The sequence below is a fragment of the Rhinichthys klamathensis genome, unplaced genomic scaffold (genome assembly GCF_029890125.1).
Source record: "Rhinichthys klamathensis goyatoka isolate OS25496 unplaced genomic scaffold, OSU_Roscu_1.1 h1tg000301l_1, whole genome shotgun sequence".
Taxonomy (NCBI): Eukaryota; Metazoa; Chordata; class Actinopteri; order Cypriniformes; family Leuciscidae; genus Rhinichthys; species Rhinichthys klamathensis.
Window position 1 is genome coordinate 2,808,660 of NW_026606820.1, and position 19,694 is coordinate 2,828,353.

Below are 19,694 nucleotides of genomic sequence, written 5' to 3' on the forward strand. Positions count from 1 at the left end.
TTTGCTGTGCAGCCCCCTCCCTTACTCTTTTCAATACCCTCCACAAAATTACTCTTTTTTTTTTTCTCTCTTTTCCACAAACTGTCTTTGTAATACCGGTCTCCAATCAGGACGAGGGCTGTTGTGCGGTTGTCTGGGCTCTCGGCTCAGCTTCCACGAAGAAGAGGCTTTTCACATCGCAGAGTGTGTTGATATTCAGCGAGGCTCCATCTCGAGCATGCAGCAATGGGATTGTTTACCCGAAAGGCGGGCGAGGGGAGGCGATGGGGGAGCAGCGAGAGCGTCGTCCCCTCTACTCTTCAGACCTCTCGCCACCCTGAACCAATTCCACCTCAGAGTCCCGGGGACAAATTAAACATGATAAGACGTCACCACACAGTCCTGGAGAGCAGGGGGAGAGGATCACACGGAGATGTGGCCTCTGCACCATTTTTGATTTGTATGGAAATTAGAAGTCAAACTGCTCGAACAGCCAATAAAGTTGCAGTCTGGGAAATGTAACATTTAGATAAGAGACTATAGCGGCAATTACCACTGATAACATGACCAGAAAGTGAATAAAACATAAATGCATTTGGATGATGCTGACACGATAGAGGAAGTGTTTAAGAAAACAGTTGTGTTGACTATATTTTAATGCATTTAAGCACATTCTCTCTCACATCTTTACAGTTTAATTACAATCAAAATAACACTAAACCCACTAAAGTTAATGTACTGTAATTTCAATCAAACACAGTGGATGATAATAACTTCATTTTAAAAATGTGTTGTGCTAATTTATATAGAGTATAGACACAAAGGGCCTTATCTTGCACCCGGCGCAAATGACTTTGTACACTGAAGCATTTACCTATCCTATTTTGCACCCGTGCAAAGCGGGCTTTTCCCTCCACAGACGGACGTCGGTAAACTAGGAAATCAACTGGCGCAAAAAGGAGGCGTGTTTCGGCGCAAACATTCCCTAGTGCTATTTTGCAGTTCCAGAAAACGATTGTGCCACTGATCAGAAAAAACCTAGTCTAAAGTCAGTGGCGCGTTGCGCGTTGTTCATAATGCTATTTTAAGCGCGCATGCTTGGCCATAATGTAGCGGGTGCATAACGCGCATACACTTTGATTCTCTCATCAACACAGATGCAGCAGTTTTTATTTTTGCAAATCATACATTATAACAAGGAAAAATATCAACACATGAGGGAAATCATTGTGGTGTCCATGAAGATGTAAAAAAATGTAGGCCTAAATCTAGCTTACACATTTACCCAAATTTTTCAGGCTAATTGTAGTAATGACGGATCAGACCTGTTTGCCCAATAGTGGCAAGACACATATGTATACAAGGAAATCTGACAAATTAGTTTGTCCGTCAAGAACCAGGAAAAAAAAAATCTCCCATCCCCATACAACGTCACTTCTCTGTCTTTCACTGCCCTGACAAGAACGTCGGTCTCCTCGGCTGTGAACCACTCCTGGTGCAGGCCTGGTTAATCCGCCATAATAATAACAATCCGCCATGCAACATGCGCACCTGCTCTTAAAGGGTATGTTGGATGACGCTCTGATTGGTTTATTTCACGTTACGCCCAAACCACACCTATGAATAATGAAGCTATTTCAGACCAACCCCTTTTAAACTTGCATCGGGCGCAAGAGTCATTTATCCCGCCGGTAAAATAGCAACACCGCCCAAGACCCGCCCACAAAGTTACTTGCGCTTCGCACTTGATACTTGCATTTCAGACCGTTAAAATAGGGCCCAAAATATTTAAGTTTGAAACTACACGCAACCTTGTGATCTACAGAACAAATTGATTTAGAAAGATTTGCAGATATTACTGCATTCAAGTACCCTGTCATTTGTTAGTTTCTAGCATGACAAACACTGGGGAAGTAGCTCTATTAACATATGCAGACATGAATATCTCCAAACCTCAGCAGCGATAGAAAAACCCCCATCACCACACCCAAAAGCGAGGCACATCTCTCTGGGGTACACAGAGTTCCCATGCCAATGTTTGGGATGCCTTATTGTGGAAGTAGATTTGATGCCGTTGTTTTCACTTCCTTATTTCAGTCTTGTTTTTACTCCCTCTGTCACTATTTTGAAAAGCTGTTGGTTATTCATGTACCTCATATTGACAAGAGAACTATAAATGATCAGGTGATGCAGGGCTTATTCATCTCAGTCATAGCTCGTCCAATCATGTCACACTACTGTACCGAACATAAGATCATCAGCAAATGCAAAACTACAATTGTGACAAGGCGATTAAGCCTATATGAGTGTTCTTTCTTTGAACAAATCAGAATGTCTCAACTAATGTCTACTTTTCACTTTCCTGGGAAATTAAACCAGAATACTTGTATTATCTTAACAAGTACTCACTATAAGACGACTTGTTTAGCTGAAAGATATTCTGCCGGAAAACTTTCATTAATCTCAGGCTTAACAGCTTGAGAAGTAGCATTATATATTTAAAAGCTATTCCATGTATAACACATAATTATCACATTTTCATAGCGCTCTTTAGACTTCAAACCAGATTTGGACATCATGTTGCAGTAGCGTACAACAATGTCGTCTTTTAACTTTCTCAGGGGAAATCAAGTTGAGAAAAAGAAACAACTTCCACTGCCTACTCAAAAGTCCATGATATAAGCAGCAAGCAGCAAAGCTTGCACTTAAACATGCCCCCAAATGAGGAGTTATGAGGCAAAGACAAAGTTTTAGAGTTTCTTCGAGACAGGTACCACGGCATGGTGGTATTTTCAAATGGGCTGTAAAGTGCAGTGGTTGCCCAAATTGCTCCCCTCTGAGATAAGATGATTAAAGTCAGTGGGACATCCAAGTGTAGCGATAAGAGTCAGGAACAGTGGGGAATCCTTCTCAAAATGCACCAACTTCTGTATCCAGGTCACCCCCTGTGGCCTCTCTAATGCACAATAAACTCATTACAACCCATTAATATTTAACTATCTAATTTTCCTCCATATGTGATTTATTAGAGAACGGCAAAAATGAGCGAGACTGTGGGCTAGGCTGAGGCTGAGCACAGTGGGCAAACAAAGAAAAATTAGCACGGGCCACATTGGCTTTATTGAGACAAATTGGCTCTGCGCATGAGAGCAATTAGAGAAATCGCTTTCTTTTCAGACGCATGCCACCAGAAAGCAACTCTCTATTTTGGAATTAGCACTGCAGATTTGTCCTCTACTTTCAGTGGAGAAGAATTAAAAGAGAGCAAAAATCTACAGCAGAGCTTCAAGGTCACAAGGGTACACAGGTATCACTTTAAGGCAAGCTGGTCCGTTGCTGGTCCAGACTGAAGAATAACTGTTTCAATAACATTTCAAATCAGCAATACAATCTGATAATGACTGCATCATGAATTTATGACTTCCAAAACTGTCACTGAAGCCATTGCTGTTATATACACAAGCTGAGAAAAAAGCTGTGATTTTATAAAAGTGCAGGTGCCAAAACCAGTAGTGATCTGATGATAGAAAGAGCATGCCATCAAACGTGTGTGTTGAGAGAAATAGTGTGTGCACTTGAGTTTTTAGTGCAAGACTGGGTAGTCTTGGGTCCAGATGGATATGTTGACGTCTGAGGATGAGTGATTTTCGGGAGTTATGAAAGAGAAAGAGAGAGAGGAGGGAGAAGGCCAGAGTCGTGTGGACAGAGCTGCACTGGCAGATGCTTCCATTCGCAATAAACAGCATCAGCAATAAACAGCTCTGTCCTTAGGGGAGACAAGTGGAATGATCTAACCCCCTGTTCAAAGCGCTTTAGCATGCTGCTTATCAAAAGCCTCCTTTATTATTTTACTGTGGCATTAAGACCAAGCTGTTAATATGAGCCAGGCTGGAGAACAATTCCACTGCGTCCCACATTCATCTGCCGCAGGGCGTAACAGGATTGGCTGGTATGGAAATAAACATAATTTTAATCAGGTGGTGGTCCTATGTTATAAAGCCCAGTATGGAAACCTCAAGGAGCTTCATTTGATACTGGGATGTGTTGTGTTACATAAAATACATTTGTGTCTGTTCATGGTAATGCCTACATGTCCTTTTTCAAAGACATAACACTGCTGTCATAACAGATTACAGGCTTGAAACTGACAACAAGGCAATTTAAGCAAAAAAAAAAAAAAACTCTTAGGGTGTCTTGCTTCTGTCTTATATCTAACAGTCTGTGTAAGGATTTGAGCAAGCGTTTTTTATGATATGCAGGAAAAAAAAGCCTGGCGTAAGAGCTCTTGGTATAGAAACAAAATAGTGGACAGCATATCTGAGACATCTGGTCACTAACAGGTTAGGTCTGATTCCATCATTAAAGTGTCCAGGTCATTTCAGACATTAGATTTTAGGGATGCACCGATACTACTTTTTCCAGAATGAGTCCGATACCGATACTTTTACTGTTTTTAGGTACATGCCTCGTGGCTCAATCTTAAGTTTATCAAGCAACTAGAATACTTTATTCAACTATTCATTTCCTTCTCTGTTGCCCTCGAGATTTCACGTAGTGAAACTACGCAAAGCTTCTGTGTTGTACGTCACACGCATCACACACACATGACCAGCGTCGGCCAATAGTGAGCCTACGTGTAACGTGCAACACAGAAGCTTTGCACAGTTTCACTACGTGAACTCTCACGGCCCACAGAGAAGGAAATGAATAGTTGAATAAAGTCGTTATTTTTGTTTGTTTTTTGCGCACAAAAAGTATTCTCGTCGCTTGATAAACTTAAGATTGAGCCACTGTAGTCACTCGGACTATTTTAACGATGTCTTTCATAACTTCTGGGCCGGCCAGTTTCGATCCCTTAAGAAGACTATGGAGGAGTGATCCAGCTCTCAGATTTAATCAAAAATATCTTAATTTGTGTTCCGAAGATGAACGAAAGTCTTACGGGGTTGGAACAACATGAGGGTGAGTAATTACTGACAGAATTTTCATTTTTGGGTGAACTAACCCTTTAAGCCTTGGTGGGGGCACACAATATTGGGGAGAAGGGAGGAGTGGAATCAGTTGTTCAGAGAGAATTTGATGAAATTTTGGCTGATGAAGGGGGACCATGCAGGCTACTTTTGGGGGAGCTGAGGTCCTGCGTCACAGCCATGTTTTTAAAAGTGAAATCTGACATTGATGCCTCAGCTGGCAGACGATCTAAAAAGACAGAAAAGTGAACGTTCACACAAGCACTGAATATGAGTAGGTGGTGGGATCACAATTCTTCTACACATAAAATCAGCACATAGAGAAAGTGCATTCTGCTTCATTTGACACTGTGACATCTGTTCAATATTAAATTAAATTAAATTTGCAGAATGGGGAAAAAAACAGAAAAAAATTATTTAAGGCAATATAGGGCTGTCAATTTAATATTTTATTCAGATTTGTTTGTATGTGATTGAAAATAAAATAATAATACAACATTAAATAATAAAACATTAATTCAATTTAATTCAATGAAATTATCCAAATTTATTACAATGAAAAAAATAAGAACAATTAGCCATGGCCCCATAGCTCTTGCTTATACCAGGAAATGTATAAGAAATGTCACAATTTATCCTTAAAATACCACTTTTATGCTTTTGTAAGTCTTTGATAAGTGCAACTCCTTTTAATTTGACAGACAATGCACCCCGACAAAGCCACACTGAAAAACAGAGTGACGTATTGCAACGGCCTAAGATTTTACATAGACCAACAAATTAAACAATAGCATAGACAAAAATTGAAAATGCAACCTGTGTGAACAGTCCCTTATTCTCTAAAAAAAGATTGACAAACTCCATTGCACAATAGATTAAAAAAAAAGCCCTTTTAAATGCCTATCCAACGCTTTATACATCCGTCACAATTTTGTGATGTCTTAAAGGATTTACTTGGGTTTTTAGTACTTATATATGCAAATTAGGGGTGTGCGATACATATCGTCTGCGATAATATCGTAATTGTTGTTTTACCGATGTGCGATTTGACATTATCGGGTATAGCCTATCCCTCACACACACCCAGAGAGTGCATGCATACTCTACGACGTGATGTAGTCTTGGGTGTGCATTTAGAGTGCATGCTTTCACTGCGTGATTTAGTCTTTATTTATATCATTTAGTAATAAATATCACAAGAGTGCAGTTTTTCTCCAAATATAAGCATGATAACAAATGTGATATTGATTTTATACAAGTTTAATAAACAAGAAGATAATTTTAAGTGACTTACATTTTAGACACCATATTGCCTGTTTTTGCTCTATTTCGCCAACGAAAATAGTTCAAAACAAAGCCACACACGGTGGTGTTTCCTTACTGAGTGAATCAGCTTTTTGAACGAATCAGTTGACTAGGATAGATTAAGAGAGTCAAATGCTTCTTTCCTTGAATGAATCGGTTGAATCTCAATGATACGCTTATTAACAGTGACTTGCTGCCACCTACTGGTGGTTTCAATTTCACATTTAAAGTATCTTTTCTTGTTTTAAATATCAATATTCAATATTGCAAAGATGAATTTTGTTGATACTGATTTCATTCGATTGGCAACAGCCCTATTGTGTCTCATTATTATAATTGAATTTGATTAAATGTATGAAATTGACACAAAAGATGATGTATGCATATAATAAGGTTTAAAAAATGCCTTTATAAAGGTAAAAATGCCCATATTAGGTAAAAATCAATTGAAACATATTGGGGGGAAAAATTTCTGTCACTACTGTGAACTGACCAACACACAGACAGAGTATGAAGAATATCAAAAACTTTAGGAGTCGGCTGTCCACAACAGTCCTTAACCTGCCAAAGTACCAACACAATAAACACACTCAGCAAAATAGCGTCTAATAATCGTTATCGCGAAAATTCCAGAAAATATTGATAAATTATTTTTTGTCAATATCACGCACCCCTAATGCAAATAACTGCAATTATTTTTGATTCAGAACAAATGTGATATATAATGCAACTCCACAAATTGACACTCAATTGCTTTTCATTGCTTTTTCTCTATCTTTCTTTCTCATCATAGGCTCACTGGTCATTAGGAGACAAAAATGATGGTAGTTCTCCTTTTAGAGGTCAAGTGCTGCCCTGGGCTCCTCCTTCTCCATGAATTACTTCAGCATTGACACCAATTATTAAAATACATCTTCATTAGATCTCGCTTCAGAGCTCCATCTGTGGAGCAGCCAGGAGCGTTCTTCACCACCCCATCACACTTAATTTACCCAGATCAAACTCATCTATTGCCTGAGCCACTCAAAGCACAGACAAGAGTGGGGCTGAACAGTGCCTCCCCAAAAAAACTCATTCATTTCAGGTTTTTGCTGATAGTAACTGTTCTATGTATGTGACAGAAAAAAAAAAGCTACCATATGACTTCATTCAACATCAATTTGCACTTCAAACTGATGCAAAAAAACACAGCTTTCCTCAACAAGCAGCAAAAAGGAGGAGTATGTGCTTTTACAGAGAATATCAGTGAAGTGTTCAGGTGCTGCTGTGAGTTTACATTTCGGTAAGAATTCATATGATGCACCATTTAAAGAGGACGGTGGTGCTGATGTGGTTTATATTTCAAAAGCAACAAGCAATGCATGTCATCACCGTGCCGGAGAGTCAGACTTCTATTTTCTTGAGAGCATATGTCAGTGGTGAAGAAAACCTATTAGGGCGAGAGGAGGAGCAAGTTTTGCCAGCATCCATCTTATTTCAGCGGCACATAAAAGCAGAGGCGTTGAATTGCTTTTCAAATGCACTAGGCCATGCCACACACTCAATCCACCAGTGTATCTGATTTGATCCCCCAAGCAGAAACACAAGCAGAACCATTGATTGATACCACCAAGCGAAGGGTGTCTGGGGGAAATAGGGTATAAGAGTGCCAGATAGAGGGGGTGGAAAGGCCAAGGAACTGTGGCAACAAGGAAAACAACATTACAATAAAACTGGAATCTGACAAAGAAGAGGATTTAAATGAGGTCTAAACTGCATTTCTAAAAAAAGGCTCAGGTTGCTTCTGAAGCATGTATTGACAAGTGGCGACTGTGGACAGTCATGCTAATCTACGAAACTATAATTTAGGATGAAAGGGCACAGAACACTTGAGTTATAATCAAACGATCAAGTCCTGAGCATGTTTGCAGAGGATAGACCATTAGCGAGTATTTCAGGGATGGAAATTAACTTTTTTGTCCACCTGCCACTGTGGCTGGTCGATTCCAAAATCTACCAGCCACTCAACGTTTTTACCAGCCACTTTCTTGTTTTTAACCGACAATGTGTGACTGCATGTGAAAATGAATACTACAAGATCTACAATACTTAAGCCGTTTATTCCATAGGGTAAAGTCTCAAGGTGTGCCTCCTCTAAAAGTGTCCGGGTGAAACAGCATGCTACTTTTATTTACCCACCACGGTGGCTGCAAGGTGAAGCAAGTTTACCAGCCACAACACAAAATCACCAGCATTTGGCTGGTGGCTGGTGCTAATTTCCATCCCTGGATTATTTTCTTTATATCAGTCATTCTCCAATTGTGGTCAAACAGTGGTAAGCCAAACTGCTTAAGTGGTAACCAAAATAGCTTCCAAAACTTCCCAAAAATATGTGTTTGAAATAGATTGAAACATTTGAAATAGGTTGCAAAATAATGTGTTAAGCGGGAGAAAGGAACTTGAAATGGAGCAGAGCAAATACCAAATCTCAAACACTAGTAAGACTCACACTCTGGGGGAAAACTAGAAAACAGAGGCTTGTTTTGTATACTTCACAGAGGGAAAGTCTCTACACTTTACTGTCTCCAGACACATGTTTTAGCTATAAGCAAGTCGTCTAGAATGCTTTTCCTTAGCAATGTTAGTCGGCAGACCACACTCACCAATACATAAAGCGGTAGTTGCGCAGACAAATTAAGCAAATGTTGACCAATGACTGCCCTGCCAGCTCTGCTATGAGGATTTATAGTGTGTGGCCAAACCAAGCATCTGTGAGGCCTTATAAAGTAATTCATCCATGCTAGCTGCACCAAGTCTCAAAAAACGCTGGAGACAGGGTGAGGACACCACCTACCACCTCCTCCAACTGGTGGCGTGAAAGTATATTTTAGAGATTGGCAGTACACTGAGACTCACTCATCAAATGGCAGACAGTTCAAAGTCAGTAGGATTACCAGTCATATAATATCATCCTCTTTTCCCTTTCAGTCTTTTTTTTTTTTAGCAGTGAGGTTTGCCATTGGTTAATAATATTTTAATTAAAAGTGGTATGAGGAAGTAAGGTTCTACTCGTTGAGTGAAAGTTTCCAGAATGGGTCCAAATCGCATCTTACACACTTCAAAGCTGGATTTTCAGAGTTCTGGCTTCATCTTAAAAGAGCAGCTGCAACTATCAAACACAAAAAAGCATATTTCATTCATGAAGACGTGCAGTTAGGGTTCAGAAACAGACCTGGGGAGAGACGAGTCAGTGGGTACGCTCCAGGCGTAATTGATAGGAACTGAGCCAAAGATGGGTCCCAGAGGAACTCCTCAACTCTTACTTATAAAACCTACACCTTTGCAGAGAAAAACTAAAGAAACAATACAAAGTGTAGAAGCATGAAACCTAAACACAATTATATCTAAAAAAGGTATTTGGCTTCATAGAAACAGGCTGTATTTTTGTCACTATCTCAGAAGAGAAAGCGCAAACCCCAGTAGCAATCAGCAACGGTTATATTCAAGAGTCATATAGGCATTTCTGCACATCTTAAACCACCACATTATGCTTAAAGTGTTGCTGGATGGAGTTTAACAGACTGATATAATGTCAATAGTGAAGAATAAGAGGAGTTATTGTTATCTGGAGCTGTGCCAGTGGGCTAACGCTAGCAAACTCCACAGACTGTGGTCAATCTGCTCGCAGATCAGTTCACTTCAATGACTGATCATCTGACCACCGCTGCACACATGAGCAGACTCTTCAATTGTGCTCAATGTCTGACAGGCCCTCTGCAATGCCCCTTTGTGAAACAGGCATTAAAATCTACTGAAGCCATTCAATGTCAAATGTTCAACTTGCTGCCTTGCCGAAGGAAACATCCACTTTATCCTTGTACAGCAGTGTGAATAAGCAGGGAAAGCAAACAAAGAAACAAACTGGCCAAAACAAAAGTACAACTCTCTGTACTGTAACTTTCTCTTGCGTTCTTTCTTCTTCACTGTCTCTCAAGGGGCTTCCAGTGAAGCGGAAAGGCAGCCAAGCTAACCAAGCATGTCTGTCCTCTGCTACTATCGAAACCCACAGCCTCTTAGAGTACGAATCCCGTGAAGGAAGAGGGATGCTTTGTAAACTGACTGGACTGTGCTGACATGTACTGTAAAGTACACTTCCAACTCTGCAACTCTGCTAATTGGCACATAGCTAAACACTTCCTTAAATTGATTGTAGAGACCCCCATAAAAAAGGGAAGTTATGGGGAAACCAAAACAGCTTTATAAAGATAATTAAGATTTCACAGAGATGACTGGTTTCCGAAAGTTTGAAAGGAATAAAAGTCAGCCATCAGGGTAACAGAAACGACATGTTCCTATGTGATTAGGAGGAGAGGCAAAGCAGGTTGTCCTTACCTCTAGATTTAGAAGAGAAGGACAGTGAAAGCTGGCCCAACATGTCCGCACTCTCAAACCGCTCCTCTTTGACTTTGAGCCAAAAGCAATTTTCCGCCATCTCCTGAGGCACTACCTGCAAGCACAGAGAAACTCCATCAAACACCAGCAGGAATACAGCAAGAGAGCACCAATGCACACATAAGCGCGCACATACAGCAGCATGAATGCCTGAATATACATTTGCAGTTTACAGTGTGTATGTTTGTGTATATGTTTGTCATGATAGACAACTAGTCAATTGATCAGTTATCAGTTATAGTGCATACATACATAACATATCAGTGTGTGTTACAACTGATCAGTCAAATAGTCATTCAGACAACTCACCAACTAGACTGCCCATCCCTTGTGTGTGTGTCTGTTTATGTGTGGGATTTGAATAAGGATCAAAGTTATGTAAACTAGCAGAGAGAGGTGGCAGTTTAAACTATGTATTTTCTCCTTTACGGTTTACATATAGTAACCTCCTCCCCCTCATCATCTCTGGCTAATTCTCTCCGCTTCATTAAGACACTAGCAAAGGGAAATTCAACTGTGCTACACGTCACATCAAAGCCAACATGTGTGTATGCAATAAATTAGGTGTTGGTAGAATTTAAAGAATTTAAAGCCTAAGACTTTAAAGCTACTGTCTTTTGCTCAAGGAAAATTGAAAGAGCTCTCCATATAAAACAGCCTCCAGTTTAGTGAACTGACATCTTTAGTAAAGGGTCTCCAAAGCTCAGCAGCACCAGGACAGCAGAAAGATTTATGTAGTGCAAAACTACATATTTTTAAGATGGATATTGTTGCTTTTAAAAAACAGATGAAAGACAGAAGTTCTTTCAGAAGGAAGGAAGGAAGGAAGGAAGGAAGGAAGGAAGGAAGGAAGGAAGGAAGGAAGGAAGGAAGGAAGGAAGGAAGGAAGGAAGGAAGGAAGGAAGGAAGGAAGGAAGGAAGGAAGGAAGGAAGGAAGGAAGGAAGGAAGGAAGGAAGGAAGGAAGGAAGGAAGGAAGGAAGGAAGGAAGGAATCTGCATATGGAATAGTTAGATTGTATCACCTGTCATCCTCTTAACATCAGTATCAAACCTCAATGTCTATCACCATAAGGTGTTTCAATCAGAAACTTTAATTCTATTTTTTTTTTCCTTTGTTCTTTTGCTCTGCAATCAACACATCAAACCCGAAAGAAAATGAAATGAGAGGTTACGTTTGGCATGAAATGACACCTTTGCAAAAACATGTCTTTCTTAATAGCAGCATACATTGTTGTTGTTACTTGTATAATGCATCCCAACAACTAGAAAAAATATATCCAATAGCATTTTACTACCATTTCCAAGAATTATGTGGGATATAATTAGAATATGGAAACAATAGCCAGAGGAACTGTCAGAATCACAAGGAGTTACTAGATTTATGGATAAAAACAATTTATATCCTCTTTTCATTATAAACGAGAGCTGGTCATTTCCTCAACCGCAATTTAAGCTAAGAAAATGATATAGTTCAGTTTGTGTCACGTCAGAGAAGAGAACCGGGGCAGAACACAGGAAGTCCAAATGCCTCTCGATTACACAATCGGCTTATTCTTGTGTGAAGTATTTTATAAATATGTAAATTAATTGGGAAACTATTTGCTTTGTGCAACATCCACCCCCTCTCAATTCAGCGGTTATCTGTCTGCAACACAGAAATGAAGTGTGCCTGAAGTCAGAATAAAAAAAATAAAAAAAAAAGTGTCTTAGCTAGCTAAAAAAAATGGAGGAAGTCTGTTTAGCAGGTCAAGTTAATCAATTTACAAAATAAAATGTGCCCCAATCTTAAATTAAATCTATTTCTTTTAGAGAAATATTTCTTTATGACATTAGCTAATTTTATAGAGTTGTGCAAATGCATGTCTAACAATGTGAAACATTCTGAATCTCCAGATGGTAATGGTACTCATTCAACAGTGTTTCATTGAGTTGTGTGCCCCCTAAATTGATGCTTAGCCCCCTATTCTCAATGATGACCCACATTACTGGTATCAGATCGCATTTACAATCGGACTAAATCCAAGTGGAACAGTGGAAATACAGAGAGACTGACAGAGTGAGAAATGAGCAGTATCATTAGTGCGCTACCTCACACGGGGACTTGTGTGAAAAAAAAATCATGACTCTTCCAAACATAGTAATTAACACAGGGCTCAGCAAGGGTGACCTTGTTCATGCTCAAGCAGCAGAGAGAAATACTGTAGCTTCCTCTTGCCTTGGGCGGCTACACCCATCTCTGGGCAGAAAGTGAGCAGCTCCAAATGGTCTTAGCCGCAGATGCAAGCAATCATTTACTTTTCCATAAAGGAGTGCGGCTCCCCTGTGTGGGTGTTCTAACGGTTAGAGAAATTACATTACAGCACCTCCAGGCAGCAATCTTCCCGATGTGGCTATTTGAAAGTCCGTTACATGCTTTAGGGAAAGATCGGGAGGAGTGCAGAGGCTGGAGTGTTTCCCGACTTTACTGCTGCCGGCTGCTTTTACTGTCTGGCTGTTATCTTCCTCTGTTGTGAGAGATGGAGGGGTCTCCGGTGGGTGATTTAAAATAGCAAGATATAAACTGATTAGCATTCTCATTTTCGTCCTCTCACTCTCTCCATTACCAATCACTGACACATCAGCATAATGACACCTGAGAGATCTCAGCGTTACCATCCATGGTAACATCACCTTGACATGTCAATAAACGATAGGCACATACTTAAATCTCTAATATTTTACTAAATTATTTTAGCAGTGTTTTTAGCTCCAGTAATTCAAAATGTGAAGCACTGTGCTGATGCCAAACTCATTTATTCATTTATTGATAATAATATTTGTTTCCAAATAAAACTAAGAAAATGATCAAATTAAATAAAACAAAATAAATAATGAAAAGAATCAAATGAGCTACTAAAATGGCTAATTCATTTGTAAAGTATTTAATTTACTAATTATATATGTGAACACCCACTACCAAATAAATGTTTGGGGTCAGTAAGTTTTCTTTTTTGTTTGTTTGTTTAACAATTAATACTTGTATTCGGCAAAAATACAATAGTTTGATCAAAAGTGACAGTAAAAATGTTTTGATTTGATAAAAAATACATTTGAATGCAAATAAATAATCTTTTATTTGTTCTATAAAAATAATAAGCAACACAAACTGTTTTACAACTGTGATAATAATAAGAAATGTTTTTAGAGCACCAAATCAGCATATTAGAATGATTTCAAAAGGATTTACTTTGCCATCACAGGAATAAATTACATTTTAAAATAAATAAAAATAGAAAACAGCTATTTTAGACTGTAATAATATTTCACAATATTACTGTTTTATTGTATTTTTTGATCAAACAAATGCAAGTATTTTATTCCATACAGAAAATATACAATATAAAACTTGCTGTAATTTGCTCATACTGCAAACCACACAAAGTCAACCTCATTAATATAAAAGAATTATCACAAAAATAAGGAGTGTTGCCCTTGGGGCTAAATGGTTCCTGCTTTGTAGCTCTTGAGCTTTTCAGAGATGAGTAGCCCTGATTTATATTATGTACTGAATGCATGATTGCTAATTGAGTTTCTTACTGTGAGTTCTTTATTTTTTATTTTTCATATGACTCTGCTTCTTGTGGAGGCGTCTATCCTCTCTGCACTGATGCATAAAGGAGTTAAAGACAAGGTCGAGCATAAGCATGAAAAAGTACAAATAAATTAATCCAGTTTTCAGACTGTAAAAGTTCCCAAGGCGATGGGTCAATTAATGATTGAGAGTAAAAAGGAAAAAGACGACATGAAGAGGTTGACCCATAGAAATCGCATTTAAAGCAATGGAGGATTACTCAATATTGTTTTATGTATTTTTGTTTTGTTTCGATTTAACTCAAAAATGTATTCAATTACGGCCAGAATGTGCATGCAAGGGAACTTGAGCTAATGAAATAGTTTACGGCCGGATATCTTGAAAGGGAGGTAGAGTGAGCCATGGGACAATTACTTGTCCCATGGCTCAATGCTTTTTTTAATAAGCTGCATGTACTCGTAGGCTTTGGACCATCAACTCCCACTGAAAAAGTCAAACTCTCTTTTACATCCTTTCTTCTCATTTTCCTCTTATACGCTGGGAAGGCTAAATTAAAGCCACTATTTGCAATTAATTGCTGACCTTGGAGTGTGTTTTTTTTTAGTTCTCAGAACGCATGTGTTTCTAAACCGCTCAAGCTTCAAAAGTGTCTTTGTCTTTCTTACCTTGGACCAGTTAACCCTCTTCATCACGCTCTCAGGTTTGTAGATCTTCTTGGGCACCAGCCCATAAGGAAGTTGGACAACGAGCGGAGGAGGAGCCAAAGGCATACCCGGAGGTGGGGGCGGGCCTCCTCCAGGAGGTGGAGGCGGAGGTCCGAAGCCGGGTGGAGGTGGAGGAGGAGGAGGTCCCAGAGATGCAGGTAGAGGAGGAGGTGGAGGAGGAGGTATACCACCACATGGGGGCGGTGGAGGGGGCGGAGGAGGAGGTGGTGCAATGCCCCCTGCTGCAGGTGGTGGAGGAATGGCACTGGCTGCTCCAGGTCCTGCTGCAACCTGCAAAGGGATTACAAAGAGTGAGAGACAAGAAAAGGGCATCTTACGAGACCTCTGTGAGCGAAACATTCACCTCAACCACTCCCGTTCAGCCTCTATACCCAAAGGCCCAAGCTTTTATCACCATTACATGTTTTATCCCATCAGAACTAACGGGTGAGACAAGGGCAAAGGAGAGTGGAGGATAAAAGACACAGTGTTTACAGAAGCTGACTTTTCAATTTTAGGAGAGTGCATTACAACAAGTCTAAACATCACACAGAGAGAGAGAGGGGGGGGGGGGGGGGGGGGTGCTAGGGACTTCTCGCATGCATTAAATAAGAGTTGATATAAGCAGATGGATGATTTGGGGCCGCCGTGGCCTTCCCTCCGGGCACCTGTTCCCTCAGCAGCACTGAGCATCTGCCCATCTAGCGCACAGAGCCCCGCCTCCTGAGAGCCAAACAGGGGCTAGCGCTCAGAGGAGCGTGAGCCCACCGTCTGATTCTCTCGCTGGGGAAACTGGGACACAGCAATTCCTGAGGGGCAGGTAGTCACATTGAATATGTAAATAAATAAATGGCAGGTCGGTCGATGTGACCGATAGATTCTTCTGGAATGTACACACCTGCCAAGTGACTGGGATCTCAGAGGAGCAATTTGACAAGTATTGAAGCGGTGAAGTGTCTAATGGTGTGTTCACACCAACCGCGAATTTAATTATTTGCGCAAGTAGATTACATACAAAGTCAACGCAAAGACGCGAATAGACGCATCATTCGTGCCGGGCGTTGCGAATGACGCGAATTGGGCGACGCGTTTGCCGCGAATGTCTTCCGCACAAGGTGAAAAATTTGAACTCAAGCGAATGTTCAAGCGTCTAACTAGACGCGATAGACGCGTATTTGACGGTCTATTCGCGTTCGGTGTGAACACACAATTAGTGTGTATGTGATGGTAGGATTTTCTGGTGGACACTGGAGTGTTGTTTCATCCAGGGTCCAAAGTGAACACTAAGCCAAACTTGAGTAGAAATGGGATTTGGTGAGCAATTAAAATTACTTGTCTGATGTGAGATTCAAATAAAGTAAAAAAATAAATAAATAAATAACATACAAACTATCTACAAAAGAAAACATGTCACAACTTAATGTTTTAGCATACGAACATCTATTGAATTATTACTTTATCATCAAAAGACTATCTAGGATATTTTTATCTAGAACTCCATGTGAATGCATAAATGACTGCACAGGTTAATTGTGGACCCTACTGTAGCAAATGTTTAGTAAATAGAAAAAAACAAAAACATTGAGCTAAAGAAGGTGAGATAAAGCTTAACTCGGGGTAACATCAGGTACTATACAGCAGAATAATACAACCAACTTCTATGGGTCTCGTAAGATTCCTGTAAGCTTGACTGACTTCCACTCACACACAAACACAATTTAAAAGCCATTTTAGATTTAGATTAGCAGTAGAAAATGAAAAACCGCCTGACACTGAGGGCATAACTCAAAAAGAAACAAACATGGTGAAGTTTATTATGATCATCTGTTATTGTTTTTAAGACATAATGACATAAGCATTCATTCGTTCCATATGGAACATACTTAACTGTGATTACACTGAATGACAAGATGACAGTATCGATATTTGTTTGTGGATGAAATATGGAAAGCACTTTGTGTAGACTGATTCATCTCGTTTAATCATAAAGCATAACAGATGAGAGTAAACCATTAGAATTGATTAACATGTAAATTGCCTCTGTAATTTGCTAATAGATTGAGCGTATGAATGGGATGCAGCCACCTGAACCTTTAGCAGTAATGAGAAGAGTAATCGGGCTTGAACACTCATGCAACTGGTGGCGGCAGCCAGTCGACCTCACTGCTCCACCCTCTAGATCCTTAACCTTGAGCAACACTCCATAGAGTTTTTAACCAAATGTGCATTTCTTTTTCTTTATTGGTCATTTTTTTTCTCTCCTGGTAAGATAACTGAAGTTCACGAGATGGTCTCCAGGAAGAGAAGCCATTATGGAGGAGTCAGTCACTCAATTCATCCAGTAACTGATAAGAATAAGGGCAGTAAATGTCTTGACAAATCAGCCCTGCTCTGCTCACATAAACAGGTATTTTGAACCACTGATAAAGGGTGGGCCAGTCTCTTTAGCAACAAATGATATGCAAATGCTTCAATTAGAAGTCCCAATAGCCGAGATATGACTTGACCTTTGGATGATTACAAACCAATTGTTTCTCTCTTTTTTCCCTCCTCCTTCTCAAAACTTACTTTGTGCCTCATTCTCAACACTGCTGAGTAAAAAAGTTTCTCATTTTCTAAAGCAATTCCCCTCTCGGCGCTCCAGCCTCAGTTCAGTTGATTAGGAGTATATGCGTCGAGTCACATTTTTATATGCATTACCCAGTGTTTGATTACACAATGCAGGCAGTGGATTGTTTATTAGAAGGGAAATTAAAAAGGTGTAGAAGCATCATGCAGGAAGCTGAGGTCCCTTGACGAGTACCCTGTCCCATGATTATGCGTCTGTCAATCTCTGGCCCGTTGTGACCCATTTTCTCTCTCAAGTTTAATACAAGAGAATGGCAAGCAAATTAGCTGCTAAATTAGACCACCATCATTTCCGCATCGCTTTGGCCCTCTGTGGCAGCTTGTGGCGCGATGCAGACCCTCCAGCCACAGTTCGGGAATGCTAATCAGCCTCTGGCACACAATTTTCTCAAGACATACTCCTCATTCTCTTTGAATAATATCCATCATTTAGTTCAATTTTACAACAAAAACATTTTATACAGGAAAAATGTTTCATTTAAAGCTCATTTCCCCCTATGGTTTCCTTTTGGCATTTTGTCTCGTTTTAAAAAAGCAATTTACTTCCAAAAAGTCTGGATTGTTAAAGGTCTAAGCTGGCCACTGACCTGGACTTGCTCGCCGTCTCACATACGTTTAGTTGCACTAATTAGCAGTCGTGTGTCTAAAACTATGTGTTCTATGGACAGGAGAATATCAAGAGGACAAGTATCCGTTTACACTCTCAACGGGTGGGAGGGCACTCTTGGTAGAAACAGTCACAGTTTGGGTAATTAACTAGGACTAACACACAATTAAACCATCCCAATCTCATCTCTGATGAGCAAGAGGAAAATTAAATTAGATCTGGTAACTACTGAGGGTTACAATACTCTTGTTAAATGAAAGGATGGGTTTCATTTTTCCCTTCAAGCTTGAACTGGCTCTGGTAGCCTGTTCTATCATGTTCCTGCAGCTTAAGTGGAAGAGAATGGTGCTAGCAACCCCAAAGTAAGTGTTTGATTCCCAGGGAACAAACAAACTGTTTGCTTCATATACTTTCTAGTGTCTGTGGTAATATTCTAGTTCACAGTATAGAGATTATATTTGGCAGGATCCACCATCACAAGCTGTTTATATGCTGGATACGTGGAAAGGATTATGGCCTAATTGTGTAGCATGCATTTGTAATGGATGATTGAACAGCATCTGTTGAGAGTCTTGAGACAATACAGAAAATCAAGGCTCTGCCTGATCACTGAGGGGTAACAGCTTTGATCAACCTGTTAGAAGGTATAAAAAATGCAGATTTTCAAAGATGCAGGCAGGTGGCTGCTTTGAGCATGCTGGGAAGGGAAGGGGAGGTTGGGAGAACACCCACCTTGCTGTTTCTTTCGCTGATGCTTTTCTCTGCCTCTCTTAGCTTGTCTCTCTCACTAGTCAACTGGACAGGTGAGGGACAGACAGACACATACACAGACAGACAGAGCAACAGTAAGGCAAAGACCAAAGCTGGAAAAGGAGAATGGTAAAGAAAAAGTCAACTGCCAACTTTGCTGAAGGTCACATGGCAATAACACTTGGTGACAACAAGAAATTGGATGCAAGCAGCCTACTTGAACATTATCAAAACACACTGTTTGCCTACTAATAAAGTAATACAGGGTTTCATTAGTTGCTGTGAGATTCTCACTCCAGAAAAGTTTTTAAAAAGAGTGAATTCACAAATTAAAAAAATCATTAAACATCCTTAATTCTAGTTCCAGACACAACAGAGCAAAACAATGCCCACCCACTTTTTTAACTTTCTTGGATGATTTAAGAAAAAATACTTTGTTAAAGAGTTAAAAGCCATGACCAACCCACCTGCTACGCAAAAATCAAACTTTGATTTGCAATCAAAAAAGTATTTAAAAATTGGATAAAAAGATAAAGGTACAAGACTTGTGTACAATCCCATGAAGTACTGTGACTCTATAATGTCTTTTTTTTTTTACTTCTGGAACCTGACACTTTATTGGCTCCAGTCATTTCCATGATGCTTTTGTTTCAATAATGTCAATTTCTAAGGAAAGTTCAAGGCGAAACAGACGACAATGCAGTAAATTGGTTGTTGTGCAGTCAATGCAGCTTTGAGTCTTTTAGAGT

General features: G+C 39.8%; 1 protein-coding gene across 1 annotated transcript in view; it reads right to left on the bottom strand.

Annotated features, from left to right (window-relative positions):
• diaph2 (diaphanous-related formin 2) overlaps window positions 1–19,694 on the bottom strand; it is a 559,427-nt gene that overhangs the window by 308,967 nt on the left and 230,766 nt on the right. The window contains exons 18-20 of the mRNA XM_056270265.1: window positions 18,928–18,990; window positions 14,922–15,251; window positions 10,626–10,740 (exon numbers count right to left, since the gene is read on the bottom strand). Of these exons, the coding sequence (XP_056126240.1) occupies window positions 10,626–10,740; window positions 14,922–15,251; window positions 18,928–18,990 (508 nt within the window). The remainder of the gene's footprint in view (window positions 1–10,625; window positions 10,741–14,921; window positions 15,252–18,927; window positions 18,991–19,694) is intronic.